The 21,585-nt window shown below is 42.7% G+C and overlaps 1 protein-coding gene across 1 annotated transcript in view; it reads left to right on the forward strand.

Moving 5' to 3' along the window:
• The window catches only part of LOC122640182 (two pore calcium channel protein 1B), a 177,460-nt gene that overhangs the window by 34,123 nt on the left and 121,752 nt on the right, over window positions 1-21,585 (forward strand). Inside the window, exons 5-7 of the mRNA XM_043833336.1 lie at window positions 14,232-14,362; window positions 16,492-16,552; window positions 17,475-17,641. Coding sequence (XP_043689271.1) covers window positions 14,232-14,362; window positions 16,492-16,552; window positions 17,475-17,641 — 359 coding nt within the window. The remainder of the gene's footprint in view (window positions 1-14,231; window positions 14,363-16,491; window positions 16,553-17,474; window positions 17,642-21,585) is intronic.

Raw genomic sequence — 21,585 nt, forward strand, 5'->3', positions numbered from 1 at the left:
AGAAGAGAAGAAGAGAGGAGAAGAAGCACACGTGTCCCAAGAGTGGGAGAGAACCTGCGGCTAGAACAGAATGTTCTCCCGCAAGTTTGTCCCTCTTATAATTATAATAAAAACATAATTATAGGAAGAACAATAATGCCCCTACAACTAACCGATAGTACAAAAGACTTAAAAACCGACAGAAAATAAGGAGAAAGACTAAACTGCCCCTAACACCAATACTTCAACACTCCCCCTCAAGCTGGAGCATTTACATCACCCATGCTCAGCTTGTTACAACAAGATCGAAAACTAGGTGATCAGACGAAGAAACAAACGGTGTCTCGACCAACTTCTTCAAAACAACACTGCGAATGAAGTGACAATCCACTTCAATATATTTGGTCCTCTCATGGAAGACCGGATTACTAGCAATATAGATGGTTGCCTGGTTGTCACAATACATCTTCATAGGAGTCGGGACTTGAAAACCCATCTCAAGAAGTAATGACCGAATCCACATCAACTTAGTAGTAGTATGTGCTTAGCTTTATACTCTGCTTCAGCACTAGACCTGGCATCCGTGGTTTGTTTCTTGCTTTGCCACGTAACCAGGTTCTCGCCAACAAAGTACAATACCTTATTTAGACCGATGATCACTGGCTAAACCTGCCCAATTTGCATCAGAGTATACAACTAACTCCATATGTCTATGTGGGACGATAAATAAGCCCCTTCCCAGAAGCACCCTTCAAATATCGAAGAACCTGAACAGCTGCATGCCAATGAGACTTACAAGGAGATTGCATGAACTGCCTGAGAACCCCAACAACAAATGATATGTCTGGCCTAGTGACAGTCAAGTATATTAACTTCCCAATCAAGCTTCTGTAGGAGTGGACCTCTTTAAGAGGTTCCCCATCATCAATCCCAAATTTTTTATTAGGATCCATAGGACTATCCATTGGTTTGGCAGCAAGCGTACTAGTATCAGTCAAGAGATCTAACACATACTTTCTTTAAGATAGGCTGATCCCCTTTCTACTTCTAATAACGTCAATCCCAAGAAAGTAATGAAGCTGGCCCAAGTCTTCATGGCTGTAAATAATCCTTTACCTCATTAATGCCACTCTCATCATTTCCTGAGACAATGATGTCATCTACATAGACAACAAAACAACCAATTTCTGTCCTTGGCGACGAACAAACACTGAATGTCTGAAAAACACTGAGAAAAGTCATAACCAGTCACAATAGCCCTGAACTTCTCGAACCACGCATGAGGGGACTGTTTCAGCCCATAAATAGCCTTGTGCAACCTACATACATGTCCATCATTCTCCCCCTGAGCAACATACCCTGGAGGTTGCTCCATATAGACCTCTTCGAGTAAGTCACCATAGAGGAAGACATTTTTAATGTCAAGCTGAAATAACAGCCAATCAAAGTTTACAGCCATAGAAATAAGAAGGCGAACATAATTGAATCGTGCCACAGGAGAGAGAGAGAGTCTCAAAGTAATCAATACCATAAGTTTGGGTGTATCCCTTAGCCACCAGGCGAGCTTTATGGTACTCAACATAACCATCAAAGTGATACTTAATAGTATACACCCACCTACACTTTACCAGGTCTTTGCCAGGAGGTAACTCCACCCAACTCCCATGTATGACGAGTCAATAAGGCATCCGTTTCCACATCCATGGCTTTCTTCCAAGTAGGAATAGCAAGGGCTAAGGTTTAAAGTATCGGTATCGGGTATCATATCGGTCGGGTGATTTTAAGAGACGTATCGTATCGTATTGTATCGTTTCGGACATACGTATCGAACAAAACAGATGCACATAGAAATGGTCAAGATACACATGGAAATACACTATTGGAACAAAAAACAATAGAAATAAGCAATATATAATAAGTGTCATGCATAAACAGTAATATGGTAAATAATGTATAACCAAACAAGTGCATTAAATTGCAGTTGTTATAAAAGATGAGGTTTCTTACATGTTGTAATCGTCTATAGCCATGAAGAGTATTGGATGATGCAAAGGATTATGTTGTAGCACTCCTTGATTTGTGTTTTAGTTTAAAAGTGTGAAAACCAAGATTAAATGCAAGATTTTAGACTCTTGGTTGAGAGTTTTCCTTCATTATTTCGTTAGATTAGGAGTTGTATTGGTATGTATCGGTACATATCGGTAATGTATCGGTATGTATCGAGCCGTGTCGGCCGATACGTATCGATACATATCGATACGTATTAAACCATCCACAAAACCCTTTACTAGCCGTATCGATGGTATCGATATGTATCAATCGTATGAGGTGATACATTTCGATACAATTCAAGACAGTTCATTTTTTTTTAAAGGAGACGTATCAGTATGTATCGTATCAGTATCGATCGATACCGATACGTATCGGTCCGTATCGGTCGATACTTTAAACCATGGCAAGGGCCTTAGTGTGGGTGCGAGGAATGGTATGAGTAGATAGAGAGTGAGCAAAACTATGGTAACAAGAAGGGAGATGGGAGAGTAACACAAACTTATCAATGGGATATGCAACTTAAGATTTTTGGGTGTATGACCGTTCACCTTTACGAGCGGCAATTGGCATGTCATCTGGCCGCACCAAAGGTTGAGGATGGTACAGGAAGAGATGGGGATGGACCAATAGTATCTGTACGGAGCTGCCCATTATGCCTCTTGTGCCGATATACCTGTAGAGGAGGGGTAGGTAGAGGAACAACCACAGGAATGGGAGGAGGGTCAGACACAGTCAAAGGTTCACCCGACAAGGTGGGCTGATCAGAGAAGTAGGAGGTACCTTCAAAGAAGATGACATCAACACTGACAAATTGGCTCTGAGTAATGGGGTCATAACACCGGTACCCCTTCCGAGTACGGGAGTAACCCAGATAAACACACTTAGTTGACCTAGGGTCTAACTTATCACCCGGTTGATGGAGATTATGAACAAAGTAGACACATCCAAAAACTTGAGGCGGTAAGTTAAAAATCGGAAGTCAGGAAATAACATAGAGAAGGGAGACTATCGACAAGCATAGAAGAAAACATTCGGTTAATTAAGTAACAAGCATTAAGAACTGCATCACACAAAAAATGTTTAGGCACTTGCATATGAAGCATAATAGCACGGGCGACCTCAAGCAAGTATCTATTTTTCCATTTTGCTACCCCATTTTGTTGAGGAGTATAGGAACAACTGGTTTGGTGAATCATTCCTTTATCAAGACGAAAAGAGGAAATTTCATTTTGAACAAATTCCAAGGTATTATCAGAACGAAAAACTTGAATGGAAGCTTTAAACTGGGTTTCTATTTCATTGCAAAAATTCTGAAATACATGTAAAAATTCAGAACGATCCTTTAAAGATATAACCAGGTGAGCCGAGAGTAATCGTTCACAAATGTGACAAAATACCGAAAACCATGTCTATTACTTGCACGACAAGGACCCCATATATCTGAATGGACCAAAGAAAAAAGAGACGGACTACGGGGCATAGTACGAGATGGATAAGAAGCATGATGATGCTTTCCCAACTCGCAGTCCTCACCCTCTAACCTATCTAAAGACTTAAATTGCGGAAATAAATTTTTTAACCTGGACTATATAAATGTCCTAATTGATAATGCCATTGGAATGGCGACTCTCCACTAACAATTATTGCAGCAGCAAAAGCATATGGGGCAACATCATAGAGATAATATAGGCCATCTTTCTCACACCCTCCACCAATCGTCTTCCTCGTGTGAAGATCCTGAAAAAGACAGTGAGAAGGGAAAAATGTTACTGAGCAATTCAGATTTTTAGTGAGTTAACTAACTAAAACAAGGCTTAGGGGAAATTGAGGTACATGTAATACGGAAGAAAGGGAAAGGTTAGAGTTAATGCAAACAAATACCACGCCCAATAAGTGGTGTAGAAGATCCATTGGCAAGGATAACAGATTAACAGGTGGAGTATAAGAGTTGGATGAAATAGAATTAAAAATAGATGACTTACCAGTCATGTGAGCAGAAGCCCCCGAATCAATAATCCAGGGTGTGGAAGTGGTGGAAAGCAAAGCAGGTGTACCTGCATGAGCATGTGGCAGCGGAAGTAGATTCCCCAGTAGTGGAAGTGGATGACTCAAGACTCTTTATGCGGCGCATCAACTAATGAACCTCATCACGAAGAGCAGTGGAGGATTCTACCATGTTTGAACCTGGTTTAGTATCATTGGATGCAACCATGTCTGTACCTTCTTCAGGAGCTGCATGATTGGTCAAGTGTTGTGCCCATTCGGGTTTCCCATGCTTGGACCAGCATGTATCAACAATGTGATTGGATTTCCTACAATAAGAACACTGCCGGGCAGCTTTGTCAATATGCTGCCCACCAGAGCCACAACCGCTAGTACCACGTCCTCCCCCTGAACCACGGCCTCTGCTAGTAGTGAATGCTGAGTTCTCCTTGGGCGTGGTATCTGATTTGGAACTAGGAGAGACAATATGCTGTAGTCTAGAGTAAGTATCATTGAGAGTGGGAACTGAATCACTAGCAAGTAAGTGACCCTTCACATTCTACCAGAAAACGAAAAAAGTGACCCTTCACAGCTTTTAGATTAGGATTCAATCCAGCCAAAAATTTTGAGACAAAAAATTCATTCCGTTGGGCCTTCAATTTTTCAATATCAGTGGTAAGGGGCTGAAAATCATTCAATTCTTCAACGATCCTCTTAAAAGCATTGTAGTACTCTTGAAGGGATTTATCGGACTGTTGGAACTAGAATAGCTTCTCATGAAGATCATAAGTACGGGTCATACTCTTCTCTTGAGAATATGTCTCTTTCAAGTCATCCCACACTCCCTTAGCAGTCGTGTGAAACATGACATTGGCAGCAATATCGGGTTCCATGCTATTCCACAACCACAGCAGAATAATTGCATTCTTCTTCACCCAGGTACTGTAGTCCTTAGAATCTGGAGCCGGAGGGTCAGAAGTAATATAGCTAAGTTTGTCCTTAGCCATACTGTAGACACGGACAACTGGGGCCCACAGTAGATAATTGGAACTCCCCTTGAGTTTGATAGATGTAATCTGAACATTGACATTATTTGTGGAATTCTTTGTATCAGCCATAAGGAAAAAATCTTCAAAAAACCAATAAGGGCAGCAGCAGTCGATTCAGAAAAATCTTCAAAAAACTAACAAGGACAGCAGCAGTCGATTCTTGAAACAGGGCAGTAGCAGTCGATTTTTGAAGAGATAACCAAGGAGCAGCTAACCCAACAAACTCCAGTATGTAGAGGTAAAAGGGAGTAGCAACAGCAACTGACTCCAGTATGTAGAAGAGTTTGAATCTTCAACAGTAAGAAGAAACAAACCAGCAGAACAGAAGGCAAAGTTGAAGAGACCAGCCAAGGGGAGATCGATGTCAGGGTTTTGGGAAGAATACTACCTACTTCAAATATGCTGCATAGGCATGAAATCTGATGTGCAATCAATTGCAATTAGCAACTAGGAACCATAGCATCACAATCTTCAATAAGCATAGCTCCATAAACAGCCATACAGAGAAGATTGACATTGTCAGGGTTTTGCCTTTGAATTGATTTATAATAGACGAGAGAACATTCTAGAATAGGTACAAGGACAGAATTACCCCTAGGACAAAAATACCCTTGAACCCATTTTACAACACTCACTGATCTCTGAGGAAAGATAAGGGAGCATGAACTACAGGGTTGGTGGTACCCCTGTTTTTCCTTCCCTGCTTATAACCCTGTTCACAGCTTCAAACCTTCATCAATATGTCTTCTAGTTGATGGGTGAACAACTTAAACAACACTTCTTGCATGGTGCAGCCACTGTTGGAGGCCTCTACTCATTTAGGGGAGAGACAAGTTTCTGGTCGACCCTCAAACCAGTTCTGACACCTATTTCAAAGTAATAAAAGGAAATAAGAGGAGAGAAGAGAAGAGAAGAGAAGTAGAAGAAGAAGAATACACAAGAATGCTTGGGGATAGAAGTCGATTTCTCTCCCCAATATTTACTAACTAGCGAATACATGTAAGATTACATCAATACCTCCACACTAACACAAGAATACCTAGGGAAGTGAAAATACAAGCTTATTTAACAAAGTTCCCTTAATACACTTACTCCATGAACTCTAACAAAAATTGCCAGCGATACCAAACACTGTGTCCAAACAAGCCTGTGAAGATAGGTACTCTCTTTCCCTTGACACTCAAAGAGTGTTCAGCCTCTGCCGTGCTTTGCTGGTTCTTGCCTCCCTAATGGAAAAGTCCAGTGGCTGCCTTACTAGCACAGCTTAGGTAGTTCCTGCTCAAATTTTGATCTTGGGTCTTCATTTAACATTGGAGCACCACCAAGGACAAATCAGAAATGCTAGAAGTATTTTCTAAGTGTGCATCTCACCCCAGACATTTTACCCCAGAGATTGATCAGGTTACTTGGAAAGGTGTCTTCTCAGCTTCAACTTTTCTCCAGTTACACAAATTGTATGTTGGAAATGCCTATGCAGTTTTTTACCATCTACCACAGACAGCTATATATGATGTTGGTTATTTACTTATTTTCTCATGGGCAGAGCAGGCACAAAAGTAGCTCTTTCTCTGACTAGACTATCTGACTTTGATGCTTGCCTTGATGCCATTTTTTTTCTCATCAAACAATGATCCGTTTATATCTATTATGCTTGTAGTTCGTGTTAGAGAAATTTCAAAGCATGATGCATTAACATTATGAAGTGTATCAAAGTTGTTTAATGTTGTAAAGCTGGTGAGAAGGAGGTGAAAAATACATCTTCATCCTCATCCTCATCTGGTTGTGGCTGAACTGAACTTCCATGAATGAAATTTTAGATACATAATAATATTGTAAAGCTGGTGAGGAGGAGGTGAAAAATACATCTTCATCCTCATCTGGTTGTAGCTGAGCTAAATTTCCATGAATGAGTTTTTTTTTTTTTGTGAATAAAAAAATATATTACCAAAGCCCCCAGGGAGGGCCAGAGGAAAAAAGGGGGGGGGGGGAGACCCAAGACCCGACTAAGAGCGGGAATGGGAAAGCAAAATAGCACTATCTAAACCCTAGGATACAACAATATGCTTGTTCCTTGGGGTATCCAAAAAAGCCTTTTTAGTAACTAAAGTAAGTTTAGAGGAGACATCCCAAATGATGGCTTTCCGAATCAAGTCAAAAGAGCGAGAGTTGGAAGTCCATCTCCTCAAGTTCCTCTCCATCCAAATGTGATAGAGGGTAGCACCAAACACAAGCTTGCCTACAGTGTCGCAGATAGAACAGCCAGGGAAAGTCATGATGAGCCAGAGCCATTCTCGAGCGAATGGAAGGTGTCTTCTACTGCGATGCCAAATGAATGACAGGGCTTTTTTCCAGATGGTAGAGGTGAAGGGGTGGGCGAAAAAAAGATGGTCAATGTCTTCGGTACCATTCTAACAAAAAATGCAGGAAGGGGGTACAGGGATTTTTCGAAGAGTAAGGAAAGCTTGGGTAGGGAGGCAGTGGGTAAGGGTTCTCCACGCAAGGAAGCTGTGGCGGGGGATGTGGCCTTTGAACCAGACTAGCTTGTACCAAGGGATAGAGGGGGCATGGTGTCTAATAAGGTTCCAAGCAGATCTAAAGCTAAAGAGACTGTTTGAGGAGGGGAGCCAAGTAACCTTGTCCGCTAGAGCCGGGGAAGGGGAGAGGGGGTAGGGAATTCCAAACCAGGGAAAGGGAGATGGGGGAGGTAAGGGGGGGGGGAACCAGGAACCATTTGAGATGATGTAGGAAAGAGGTGCCAGCTTGGGAATGCCAGAGGAGTAGATTGTTCTCGGGCTAAAGAAGTTGTAGAGGATACCGATGGGGTGTCAGGGATCAAGCCAGAGGGATGTGGAGGATCCATCAACAATGGAAGAAGAGATGGCTCTAAGGGCCAGCGGGCGAAAGAGAAGGATCTTATGCCAGGCCCAGGAGGAGTCAACGGGAATGGAGATAGTCCAAATGGAATCATTCTTTAGGAGGTGGGAGTAGACCCATTGGACCCAAATGAAGTCTTGATTAGAGGAAATTTTCCAGATAAGCTTTAGGATTCCTGCAGTGTTGGAGTCCTGGATCTGACGGATTCCGAGGCCTCCTTCAGATTTTGGGAGGCAGATAGCTTTCCAGCTGACAGGGTGAAGGAATCTGGCGGTTTCCTTTCCTTTCCAAAGGAAGGCACAGAAGATGGATTCCATAGCTTTGGTGGTGGCTTTAGGAAGGGCAAAAATGCCACACCAGTAGATGTAGGAAGATTGTAGAATGGATTTGATACATTCGAGCCTACCAGCATAGGATAGGAGTCTACCTTTCCAGAGTTGGAGATGCTTGCGAATGTTGTCAAGCATAAGGGTATAATGGTGACTGGAGAGTCTAGCAGGGATTAGAGGAAGGCCTAGATATTTCGAGGGAGCCCAGAGAAAGCCAGTGAGGCGGAGGAGGTGGTCTCTGTCAGAGGTAGAGACACCAGAGAGGAAGAGTTTGGATTTAAGGAGGTTAATATGGAGGCCAGAGAGACTCTTAAAGAGGTGAAGGGAGGACATGATGGGGGAGATGGAAGAGGGGGAACCTTTGGAGAAGATCATAAGATCATCCGCAAAAGCCAGGTGGGAGAGGTTGAGGCTCTTGCATTTGGGGATCAGGGAGATAAGGTGAAGGTCAGTTTTGGCTTAGATGCTTCTTGAAAGAACTTCCAGGGCCAAAGAGAAGAGGAAGGGGGACAGAGGGCATCCATGAAGGATTCCAACTGTGGAGTGGAAGAAGCTAGCGGGGGAACCGTTGACTCTAACCGAGAAGGTGGGGAAGGAGATACGAGCCAGAATCCAACGGATGAAAGCAGGAGGAAAACCCATCTCAGAGAGCACATTGCAGATGAAGTCCCATCTAAGGGAATCAAAAGCTTTGTGGAGGTCAATCTTCATGAGGGCGGTGGGAGAGTGGGATTTTTGGTCAAAGCCACGCACAATTTCAGAACAGAGGATAATGTTATCCACAATGCTTCTGCCAGCAATGAAGGCAGATTGGTTGGGGCTGACCAGGGAAGGGATGACAAGCTGGATCCTGTTGGCAAGGATCTTGGCAATGAACTTGTAGAGGAGATTACATAGAGAAATAGGTCTGAAATCAGAGAGGGAGGAGGCACCATATTTTTTAGGGATGAGGCAGGGGAAAGTCTGATTTACCTGGGCAAGTTGACTGGGGTTGAAGAAGAAGCAGCAGACGGCTATGATGAGGTCATCCTTAATAGAGTCCCAGCCGCTAAGAAAAAAATCCCATGCTGAACCCATCAGGGCTGGGGACCTTGTTTGATTTGTGGGACAGGATAGCCTTGGTGATCTCCTCATCCGAAAGGATGGAGAGGAGGGAGCTAGCGAGGGAGGAGGGGACAAATTTGTTGATGAGGCTAGGGGGGAGGGGAGAGGGAGGATGGAGAAGGGGGTTGAAGAGGGAGGAGAAGAAGGAAGCGGCCTCGGTTTTAATGTCATGGACAAAGGAAAGGGGGGATCCATCTCCACCAATGAGCAGGGTGATGGAGTTAGAGCTTAACCTGGCTTTAAGAGAGCGAAAAAAGAAAGCCGAGTTAAAGTCACCCAGCTCCAGCCATTTAATCCGCGATTTCTGGCGGAGAAAGCTTTCCTCCATAGAGGAGAGGGAGGAGAGCTCATCAAAGAGCTTTCTCTCATCCTCAGCCAGAGAAAGGTTGAGGGGATCCGACTGGATGCGGGATTGCACAGAGGCAAGGTCCGTATGGCAGGAGGAGAGACGCGAAGGGATGTTGCCAAAGGTGGTGGAGTTCCAGATTTTGAGGCTGGATTTGGTGATACGGAACTTCTTGGCAAAAGCAATGAGGGGGAGGGAGGGGCAGTGGACTGGGGTGCTCCAAGCATTAAGGATGGTAGGAAGGTAAAGATGGTGGGAGGTTCACATGTCGAAGAACTTGAAAGGTTTGGGGCCGAAGGACGAATAGGGCTGGATGAGGAGGTGGCAGGGGCTGTGGTCAGAAAGGCCCTGAAGGAGGAAGTTAGCTAGGGAGTGGGGAAAGGATGAGAGCCAAGCCTCATTGATGAGGAAATGATCCAGTTTGCAAGCAATACGGTCGCTTCCCCCCCTACGGTAGGGGTTTACCAGACCAGCGAAGATCATTTAAACCAATGTCCTCGATACAATCATTGAAGGCCTTGACAGACTGGAAATCAGGGGGGCGGCCTCCAATTTTCTCAGATTGGAATCGAACAACATTGAAATTTTGCCTCAACAGCATTTGGAATATTTTGCCTTCTATCTCTAGGAGACCCCATAATAGAGGTGATTGTGTTACTTGGCTTCCGAACTCTTCGGGCTCGGGCTCCTTTAGTTCCAAAGCTGCTTGGGATCATATTCGCTCTTGCAACCCTCTTGCCCCTTGGAGGAAGTTGGTCTGGTTCAAGCACCACATCCCCCGCCATTGCTTTACAACTTGGAGAGTTTTTACAGATTGTCTTCTAACGCAGGCCTTTCTTCGGCACCAGCACATTGTGGTCTCCCCAAGCTGTGATCTTTGTTGGAATGCGGTCGAGGACTCAAATCATCTCTTCTTTGCTTCTATATGGAAAGGCTCCTCGCTAATTGCTGGCCAAGAAACCGAAGGATTCTTCCTTTTGACAGAGAATGGGTTTAGGTTGACATGACTTATGGTGGCCACACCCTTTGAGACACGGTCGGAAAGCTGGCTTTTTGTGCTGTCATCAATCATATTTGGATGGAGCGTAACCTCAGGAAATGGACGACCAAATCTTGCTCTCTTCAGCAGATTTGGGATTCCATTTTCTTTGAGATTAAAGCTAAACTTAGCTTGTCTCCCCCCTCCACTTGTATTGATACCCCAAGGAATAGACTCATTGTTGTATCTTGGGGGCTTACCTCTATCTCTCTTCGGGCTTCTGACTCCTCTCTCTGAGTCTTTGCCTTTTTTGTATTTTTCTCTTTTTCTTCTCCCCTCCCTCCTAATTTGAGGGCTGCTGTTTTTCTCTTTCTCTTTGGTAAAGAATTTTTTATTCACCCAAAAAAAACATTGAAATCTCCTTCTATGCCCTAAGGAAGAGAGCCTATTCCATCCTTAATGATAGCCAACTCATCCTAAAGACGCGGTCAGCAACCCGGTTTAAGGCATAGATGAACGAGATGTAGAAGGAGTGGGGGGAGTTTGGGAAAGAAAGAAGCAGGTGAACAAGCTGAGAGGAGCGAGAGATGGAGATGTTGATTTTGGATGGGTCCCAAAGAATCTAGATACGTCCATTTGAAGAATGGTTGTAGTTGGAGAAAAAAGACCAAGAAGGGGCAATGGATGCCACAATGCGAGAAGCATTTTCGGGCAGCACACGGGTCTCAAGGAGTGCACAGAAAGAAGAATTAGAAGATTTGATGAGCTCTCTGATGTCTTAGTGCTTGGCCAGGGATTTAAGACCCTTGACATTCTAGAAAAAGTCAGTGGACATAACAACTAGAGGGGGGGGGGGGGTAGGGGTGGGGGTTGTGGAGCTGTAAACACAGTCGGGTGGGGGGTGGTGGGCCGGGAAAATGTGCGGGTAGAAAGTTGAGAGGTGCGGGTTAAGTGGGTGGAAGAGGGGCTGGGTGAGGGGGGTCTGGAGTCGAGTCAGGTAGAAAAGTTAGTTGATGGTTGATGTTCTTGGCTTAAAGAAAGGGTAGGAGATAAATGGGGGGGGGGGGCGGGGGTAGAATGGGGAGGTTATATGAAAAATAAGAGGGGATCTGGTTTACGGAAGAAGGTTTGGTTAGGGGTAGAACCGGTTGGTTCGAGAAAGGGGGTTTGTTGGGGGAAAGCAAGGGTAGAATGGGGAGATGGTTGGGAGGTGGGCCAGGGGGTAGGACAGAAGATGAAAAGGACAAAGGAGGGTTATCAGGGGGAAAGGACGAGGGGTTACCATTCAAAATACCTCGCAGAAGGGCCAGACTCCCATCGAGAGAGGAGCTCCTAAGCGACTGAGCCTTGGGCTGATCTGCAGCAGAGGAGGTCAGCGAGGGGAGGGCTTCAAAAAGTGAAGAGACCATGGCAGGAGGGGAACAGCCGAGAGAACCAGTAGCCAAATTGGTGAAAGTATCACAGCCCAATTTGTCCTGCAGGGAGCTCTGAGCAACAGAGGAAAGCCCCTTTATTGCTAGGGTCTTAGGCAGACCAATGGAAGCAATCACGATTGTCGAAGCCGGAGAAAGCAGTGTACGAGGACTAACGGTCGAGGCGCCAGGTAGGGTCTCAGACTGCAGCGAACCAACAGAAGCAGCCAACAAAGGCTCAGGCATGGTAACCGAGGGGGTTTACCTGCGAGCTGGAGAAGCAAAGGTAGGGTCGCCACGGAGACGTTGTCTGCGGCGGGGGCGAAGTCTTGCTCTGCCTCTGCTAGGAGATCTGAAGTCATTCGAGGCTAAGGGAGGAGCAACGGAGCTTGCTAAACGTGGTTGACTGTTAGCAGAGGAGGGACTAGGAATTGACCTGTCGGGAAGCATACCTGGAGGATTCGAGAGATTGGCGATGGCCTCAAGGGCAAGTGTAGATGGGAGAACTGTAGAGGCATCGACGGAATCTTGACGTTGAGTGGGCTGGCCGTCAGCAGCGGAGTCAACAGGGGCTTTTCCAGAGCAGCTGCGAGAGTGATGCCCAAAGACCTTGCAGTGTGGAGGGATCCAATCGAAATTGACAGGCTGCTCGAAGCTGAATCCATCTTCTTCAACGATGGTGACGGAGGAGGGCAGAGGATGTTCAGACGAGAAGTCGATGCACATTCTTGCAAAGGAGAGACGATCCATTTTGAGGGTTCGAGCGTCGGAATAAAGGGGGAACCCCAAGACTGAGCCGATTCTGCTTAGGCAATCCTGGCTCCAGTAGTGGAAGGGGAGACTTGGCAGGGCAACCCACAAGGGATTGGAGCTGAAGTCGACCTTGTGGAGTTGAATGTAAGGGTCCCACTGATGGAGGAAGATTGGTTTGGAGCCCACCAGCCAAGGAGTCCCTTCCAGAGCTCTGGCTTTGGCATTATCGGAGAAGAACTTGAAAACGAAGACACCAATGTTGAGGAGGAAAATGTCTATCGAACCGTGAGCTTTCCATTGCTTGGTGAGGGAAGCTCTGACAATGTTAAACGAGGGTCTCGTACCAAGGAAGTGGCCCATTAGGCAGGCTTTCCATTTGGTGATTTCAGGGGAAAGAAGATTGTTGGGGCACAGAGCGAAGGAGGCTCCATCATCGGTAACAGGTTTGACATAGTGGAGGGGAAGAACAGAGGGGGAGGGGGAGGTGGAAAGAGAGAACAGAGACGATCAAGGTTTGGGCTCAAGAGAGGAAGGAGGTGCAAAGGTTGCAGGCGGAGGGTCGGGGGAGGAGGTATCGAGGATGGTGGTGGCTGTGTGAGAGATGGAGGTTGGAGGCCGAGAAGGGGAGGGGAGGGTGGTGGGGGAGGTGGAGGTGGAGGTGGAGGGGTGAGGTGGCGGAGGGGGGGTGGGGGGAGCTCATCGGGGGAGGAGGTATCGGGGTGGGTGAAGTTTTATCCCAATGGGATTTGTGAAAAGGAACACGAATGAGTTTTTAGATACATAATTCTTTAAATCTTTTTAATTCTCTTTTCTCTGTCTCACACACGGATAAATCATGTGATATATTTTCTTTTCTACCCCTTTAAGTCATCTCACTTCTTTGACCATGTCTTTCTTTAACAAGGTTAATTATGTTATGTTATCGGATAATCTAAAATTCACTATGCATCTTTCTTTAACAAGGTTAATTGTGTTCCTACCTGTCAAGTGAAAGTGAATGAGTCGGTCTATGTGATAGAGGACCCCACACCCTTATGATTGGGTAATTTAACTCCAAATTGGAAGAGTAAGCGCCCAAAGTTAAAAAAATTATAACATTGCCGTCCTGGATTTCAAATTCATTTCCCTGTTATGCCATTTTAGTAAAATTTGAAAATTTCAGTTAAAAATTTTAACTGATTTCCTCACTCATTTGAGCCTGAAATTTATCGGTAGGGTCCTCTATCAAATGGGCCCACCCATGTACCGGGTGGCAGGTCGTGAATGGTTATGAGTCACTGGGCTTATTAATGTTAGATCGCCCTTATTTTTATTTGCATGCACCCTCCCTTGGATTCAATTCATTAATGCATTTTCTTACTGCTTTTGCAGGTCACTTTTCTGTTAGTTTTGGTCGCTGATTTATTTGTTTATGGTATTTACATATCTCCGGTACCCTTAGATTCTCTACCATTGAGGATTGCTCCATATATTCGTGTTCTCTTTTTCATTTTAAATGTTAGGTAGGCTCTTAAGCTGTATATTTTCTTCCTTCATGAGCTCATTGGTGCACTTTTGGAATCTGTACTGTTCTCTAAGTGAAAGTATTGCTGTACAATTTGATTGCATCTGTCTTCGGACCTTATTTTATAAGTTGATTAAATGAAGCTCTTCAAACTCATTGATTCTGTTCAAGTCATCCTCTTCAATACTCATCTTTGTATGATTTGAGATTGAACTCCTGTAACCCTCTGATCCATCTTTAATGAAGTTCCTGTTATTGATGAAAAAATAAAAAAGAGAAATGAAAGGTCTCTGTGGCTTAATGTTCCTATAACATTAAACTTCTTGTCTCAGTGGTTGAGTTCTATAGAAAAATGAGTCGTAAAAATGCAAAATTTGATTGTTTTAATTTGCAAATTAATGATAAAATCTTCCAAATCAGTTTAGAATGTTGATTTTTCTTGGTTATCTGGACCTTATAAAAAATGATTTAATACGTTGTAAATAATGTTTGATACGGAGCTGAGGGTATACCAGCGTAGGAAGAAGAATCTGGTCCTATTAGAGGCCCATTGGTTTAAGTTATAACCATCCCAGTTAAGTCCTATTCTGTCCATCAGTTTAAGTTGGGTTCAGGCCTACACTTAGGCCCATATTTTGGTAATAACTTAAGCCCATCACAGGCGATCACTTAAGCCAATCACAGGCCATTGGTTACATTAGAGGCCCATATTTTGTTTGGGCATGGGTTGGTGGAGATTCTGGACAACATATCGTGTGGTTCCATGTTGGGAATATCTACTTTTATAATTTCTATTTTAATGTTATTCTTTTCCTCTTTGGTGCAAGTCATTATATTTCCTAGGAAGTTTCTATTTTTGATTGTAGGCTACTTGCGGGCCTCAGTGCGACGGTAAGGTTGCTCCATTGTGACCTATTGGTTGCGGGTTTGAGTCGGGAAACGGCCTCTCCGTGAAGCGGGGGGTAAGGCTGTGTACATTATGACCCTCAGACTCTGCAGGGGCAGGAGCCTCGTGCACTGGGTACGCCCTTTTTATCTATTCAAGTTAATAAATAGAAGAGAAGGGAGACCCCTCCCATGATTTTGGCAAAGCATATTAATCTTCTTCAATGAGACAGCAGCTCCTATGGTGAGGTAGCAGCAACCAAGGTGGTGAAACCTTGGAATGGTGGGTGGTGAAGCCTTACCAAGGTCTTGCTGGTGAAATCAGACCATATCTCTCTTTCTTTCTTTTCTCTCTCCTAATCCTTCTTTTTCTGCTGATTCACTGCACAACACTTACTGTCGTCGGATTTCTTCACTGTTACAAGGATTTAAGTCTGAAGTTTGAAGAGTTTTACAGCTTGTGGCACAGTATTCATCAGGTTCTAATTTCTGTTTTGGGTTGTGTTCTAACAGCTATCGGTTCCTAGATTGGGTTTGGTTTCTCACTCTTTATTTCCCTCCATTCCCTTCTATTCTACTGGTTGTTCTATCATTATTTATTCACTGTTCTACAATGTTCATCTTCAGTTCTAAGTTTACTGTTCCTATACTAACCTATTCTGGTTGAAGGATTTCGTATGTTTATTCTAGCCCATCCCGCGATTGGATTGGCCAATGTATCTGATATTATTTGCTTCTCTGTCCCCCCCTACCTTTGACCAGAATTGGAGGGTCCTCTGACCCACGGATTGTGAGATATCATTGCTCTTAGAAGTTACTAATTATTTTTTTACTAGAATTTCTATTTCTGTTATATACTGTTCCAGCACATCTAATCAGATTGATATTTGGAGGGCTTGAACAACCTATTGAGAGGTCTAATTGCTGAAAGTTTGATTCTGAGATGTCATCTTTCTATATTTTGTCATTTTGTTTTTTAACTTGGATTACTGTGATTATGCCCTGCAGTTATTAGTGTTCTCTAAACCTTGATTTTATTACCTAGAATACATTAATGTTTCTATTTGGTGTTGTGGTGTACTCTTGATTTAGTGTTTGGTTCATTTGATTTGCAGAATTACAACTTAAAAAATTGACAAATGGTGGAAATTGTGCAATTGGACAACTTTATGGACAAAAATTCCTTATTCAGTTGCTATTTACTTGATAATTTTTCTTCTATTTTATTTACTTTGGACTCAGGGAATTACGAGCATGCATCATCACGTTGGCTGGAATGATGGACATGTACCTCAATGTCCTGGTAACTTGTTCGTTACTTTCACTATAGTGCTATTGTTCTATAAGTTAGCTTTATTCGAAGTCTTGTTAAAGTATTTAGTAATTCAACAACTTTGGATGTTGACATATTGTCCATGTCATCCTTGAGGTCGGGCCTTGGTGCAGCGGTAAAAGTTGCTCCATTGTGACCGGTCACGGGTTTGAGTCTGGAAACAGCCTCTCTGAGAAATCAGGGGTAAGGCTGCGTACATTATGACCCTCCCCAGACCCCGCAGTGTCGGGAGCCTTGTGCACTGGATACGCCCTTTTTATTGTCCATGCCATCCTTAATTGATGTAGCAAGTTGCAGCCCACAAGCTTTACACCACTGGCACAATCAATAGGTCAATTTAGGTTAAGATACAGAGGGGAAGGGATAAGATTCAGTACATGTGGACCATATGATTGATTTTGGCTTCGAAATATGGACGATGACCAATTTACATGGTCTACTATCTGCCTATTGTCAAGAATTGCCACGTCAAGTTGTCAACCATCTATGGATAGATTGTGGGCCTGGGCAATATGGTTGCAGTAATCAATGTAATTTGACAAGTGGAAAATTCAAAGGGTGTTTTAACTACCCACAGTCAAATTGACAAGATGAGTCTTCCATGTGGTTTAAAAATGGTGGACCTGCTAGAGAAACCTTTCCTCCCGGCAGCTGTGAGAACGATTTCTTCCTTTTTTCTTATAGAGGCTTTTGAGCAGAGCTAGTTAGTTTTGGCTGATGCACTGGGTTCGAGTCTGGAAACAGCCTCTTTGCGAAAGCAGGGGTAAGGCTGCGTACATTATGACCCTCCCCAGACCCCGCAGTGGCGGGAGCCTCGTGCACTAGGTACGCCCTTACAGATATTTGTGTGATGATGTCTACTTGGTGTTGACTTTGTTTTAATTTCTTACAGGCTCTTGGACTTTTGTTTCTTTTATTCTCCAGTTGGTTAGCTTATGTCATATTTGAAGATACTCAGCAGGGAAAGACAGTATTTTATTCCTATGGTGCCACCCTATATCAAATGCTTGTTTTATTCACCACATCTAACAATCCTGATATGTGGATCCCTGCATACAAGTAAGTGGGACTTCTATAACGTGGTCATGTTTCCTTTTTTTTTTTTTATTGGGTTCATTTTCATTAGTACTACGTCTACTAAGTTGTAACTCATACTGCAGTGTTAATTGTGATCATAACATGCTTTTATTATTTACTGATACTGATTGGGATGGCGTGTCATTATTAGGATCATTATCTTGCCTTTCATTTAACGACGAATATGTATTGCGCTATGACTGCTTTCAAGTGTTCTGCAAGGTTAATTATCTTGAATTTTTTCTTCAAGATTAAACTTCTCTACATGGATAATCTTGTTCAATCTAGAGTTTGGATGCTTTCTAATGCATACTTCATTCCTCATTGGTTTTAAAACTGGTATATAAGTATTCATGTGATAAACATTACAAAAGGATACCGGGAGGATACTGATGGGACTCAAAACTTGTATAGGAAGTTAAGAATCAATTGTCCTAATTTCATATACTTTATGCAGGTCGTATTGTCGTAACAGCCCTCTTTCAAAATTTTGGCTTGTAGGCATAGTTCAAAATCTCGCCAAAATTTCGGCCAGGCCGAAACGAGATGCTATGTCGAAATGAAAAAATGCAATATTTTGGAAATTTTGGTCTAAAAAATGCACTGTTTCGTCGAAATTTCGGTCATTTCGTTTCGGTATTTCTGTCATTTCGGCATTTTACACTTAGAAATGGCCAAACAAAACTCAGAAAAAATACAGTATTTCGGCAAAATTTCGTTATCTCGGAAATTTTAGTCTGGCCGAAATGGCCTTCCAAAATGAGATTTAATACTATGCATGTTAGGCCCATGTAAGGGGTTGTGCCATTAGATAGGGTTGAGATGGTTTTGTCATTAAAATGATTTTGTGTAGCAGCAGTTGTGTTGTAAATTTCTAATTAACTGTAAATGGCTTATGTGCATGGGCTTGCATGAATTTTGGGTTTTATGGGCCTTTTTTTTTTAATGCGTTTCTAGTGAGCTATTGTAGGATTGTTTCTCTCTTATTGACCTTCTAGAAGTACCTTGGGTGTTTTGAGTTAGGTTAGTTGTTTTTCACAAGTACTTTCTATTTTTTATCTAATAATTGGAATAGTAAGATTTCACTCCTCCATTATGTGCTGCTATGTTGATTCACAGATAATAAAAGTGATGCAGTAATGCAGATGACATCCCTTGGAAGAAGAATTTTCAGATTTGGGTTTGGTTCAGTTTTTTTGGTCAAGTTGAACCCACCATTCAATAAGTTAGGCCCAAATTTAAGTCCCCAATGGGTTATGTGCCAAGTAACTTTGAGTTTTCTATTGTAACGGACCCATTCAGTAAGCCCCAATATTAGGTATTTAAGGCCTATACAGGATTAAGTAGTTAGTTTCTATTTTATAATGGTAATTAATTCTAGGCTAAGTTAGTATTGCTAATTTGCTATGTAGTTGTTTCCTTTTTCTTAGACTTTCTGATTTTTTGAGAGTTGACATATTTATTGTAAAGGATCTGTTTCGTTTAGAAGGGTTTCCTATTTATATGATTTAGCTTTCAACTACAATAAATAAAGAAAAGGGGGGAGGGGGGGGGGCATGCGCCCGCAGATTTTGGTTATTGTTCAATTTAACTTCGGTAGTGATGCTGAGAGTAGCTCTTGTGGTGAAGCATGTGCAACCCAAGGTGGTGAATCGTTGGTTTGGGACTGGTGGTGAAGCCTTTCCCGCAGGTAATGTAAAGCTAAGTCACAAGTGACTCAACCGCACAGGATCTCAATTACAACAAAATCAGGATAATAGTATCAATCTCAGCAACAGTACATAAACAACCACCCAACATTAGGTGAATAGTAGGGTAAAATTGCCCTTACAACTCAACAGTATCTGGCAAGATTTTAGCATAATCCCAGCCAAAGAGAATAACAAACAGCATCTATAGAAAGCCTATCACAGGATATAAACAAGGTCCAAATAACCAGAAATAAACAATACTTGGAAACAGCAATCCCAAGTGTTGAAACAACAACAACAACAAACTCAGACTTATCCCAACTTAATGGGGTCAGCTACATGGATCCCCAAAAATAAATAAATAAATAAATAAATAAATAAAAAAAATAAAAATGAAAGATAGTAAGAGGAAAGAGGCACAGCCCAGGACATCGGAAGAAACTCAGCTAAATGGGGTCTACGACATGGATCCTTCCCCTCCAATCGGCTCTGTCCGAGGTTATACTTGGAACAAGACCTAGACTATGCATGTCCTTCCTCACCACTTCTCCTATGGTCATTTTATGTCTGCCGCTAGTTCTTTTAGTTCCTTCGATCGAATCATATCACTCCTCCTTACAGGGGCGTCTGTAGGCCTCCGTAGAATATGACCATACCACCTTAAACGACTCTCTCGGAGCTTGTCATTGATCGGCGCAACTCCCAAGTCTGCTCTTATATGTTCATTCCATACTTAATCCTTCCTTGTTTTTCCACACATCCATCTTAACATCCTCATCTTTGCTACACTAAGCTTATCAATATGACACTTCTTAATTGCCCAACATTCTGCCCCATACATCATGGCCGGTCGAATGTTGGGCAGTTAATAAGTGTCATATTGATATGCTTTGTGTAGCAGAGATGAAGATGTTAAGATGGATGTGTGGAAAACCAAGGAAGGATAAAGTACGGAATGACAGACTTGGGAGTTGCGCCGATCAATGATTAGCTTCGAGAGAGTCGTTTAAGGTGGTAGGGTCATATTCTACGGAGGCCTACAGACACCCCTGTAAGGAGGAGCAATCACAAGTGTTGAATGGGGCCAATATTCCTATAGACTAGAGCCCCAATATGTCTGAACAAGCCCCCTCCAAAACTCATCCTAGTACGATGATTAATTGCTGAGATATGACCAATTCACGAAATTAGAAAGTTGGTTCAGACAGAGTTTAAAGTATTGGTCCGTATCATATATGTATCGGCCAATACATATCAGTATCGGTCGGTACTGATGCGATGCATAGCGATACATCTCTTTTTTTTGTTATGCGGACAGATAGGATACTATACAACCGATACGTGTATCGATACCATCGATATGCCCACTGATATGTATCGATGTATCAGATTATCAGCTGATACGGCTCGATATATACCGATACCATCGATACTGTCAATACAAACCATAAAAAAGCTATTTGAGTCATAGACTCGATACAACACACATTCTGGAGGGAAAAAGAAGGGAAACTCTCAACCGAGAGTCTGAAATCTTCCATTTAACCAAGTTTTGTCACACTTTTGGAGTTGGGGCTTCTAGTTTACACTAAAAAATGAATCAAGGAGTGCTACAACATCATGCTTTGCATCATCCAACAATTTGAGGTCAGAGATTGAAGGAGATTTCACTGAAAAAGGTAGGTTTTCTGAAAAAACTTGATCTTTGTGTTTAAATCATGGTTTTTAATCCTAATTTTTGCTATAAGTCCATAGATTTAGGTAAAACTAAGTTAGTTGATGAACCAAACTCTTCATGGCAATAGGCTATTACTACATGTAAGATTCCTCATCCTTTATAACAATTTCAATTTAATACACTTGTCTGGTTATACCTCATCCCACGGTACAACATGCACTCTTTAACAATGACATTGTCACCGACTCACCATTGGTGATCGAGTCCAAGCCACAATTTCATTGGTCCCAGGCAGCCTAGTGATTCTGGTCCCTATACTAGAATGTGTTATTGAGTTCTATGGCTGTAAACTTGTAATATATTGTACTTGTTAAGTGTCTATGATGACACTTTTTTAATTGTGGAATGCTTTCTAACTTTATGGTTTGTAACGTTAAATGGTGTCACAGTTTTTAATTGTGCAATGCTTTCTAACTTTATGGTTTTTCATTTCTAATGCATATTTTCATTGTTTTTATTGAATGCTGTGTGTTCTAGGACTAAATTGTGTATAGAGA

The sequence above is a fragment of the Telopea speciosissima genome, chromosome 9 (genome assembly GCF_018873765.1).
Source record: "Telopea speciosissima isolate NSW1024214 ecotype Mountain lineage chromosome 9, Tspe_v1, whole genome shotgun sequence".
NCBI lineage: Eukaryota > Viridiplantae > Streptophyta > Magnoliopsida > Proteales > Proteaceae > Telopea > Telopea speciosissima.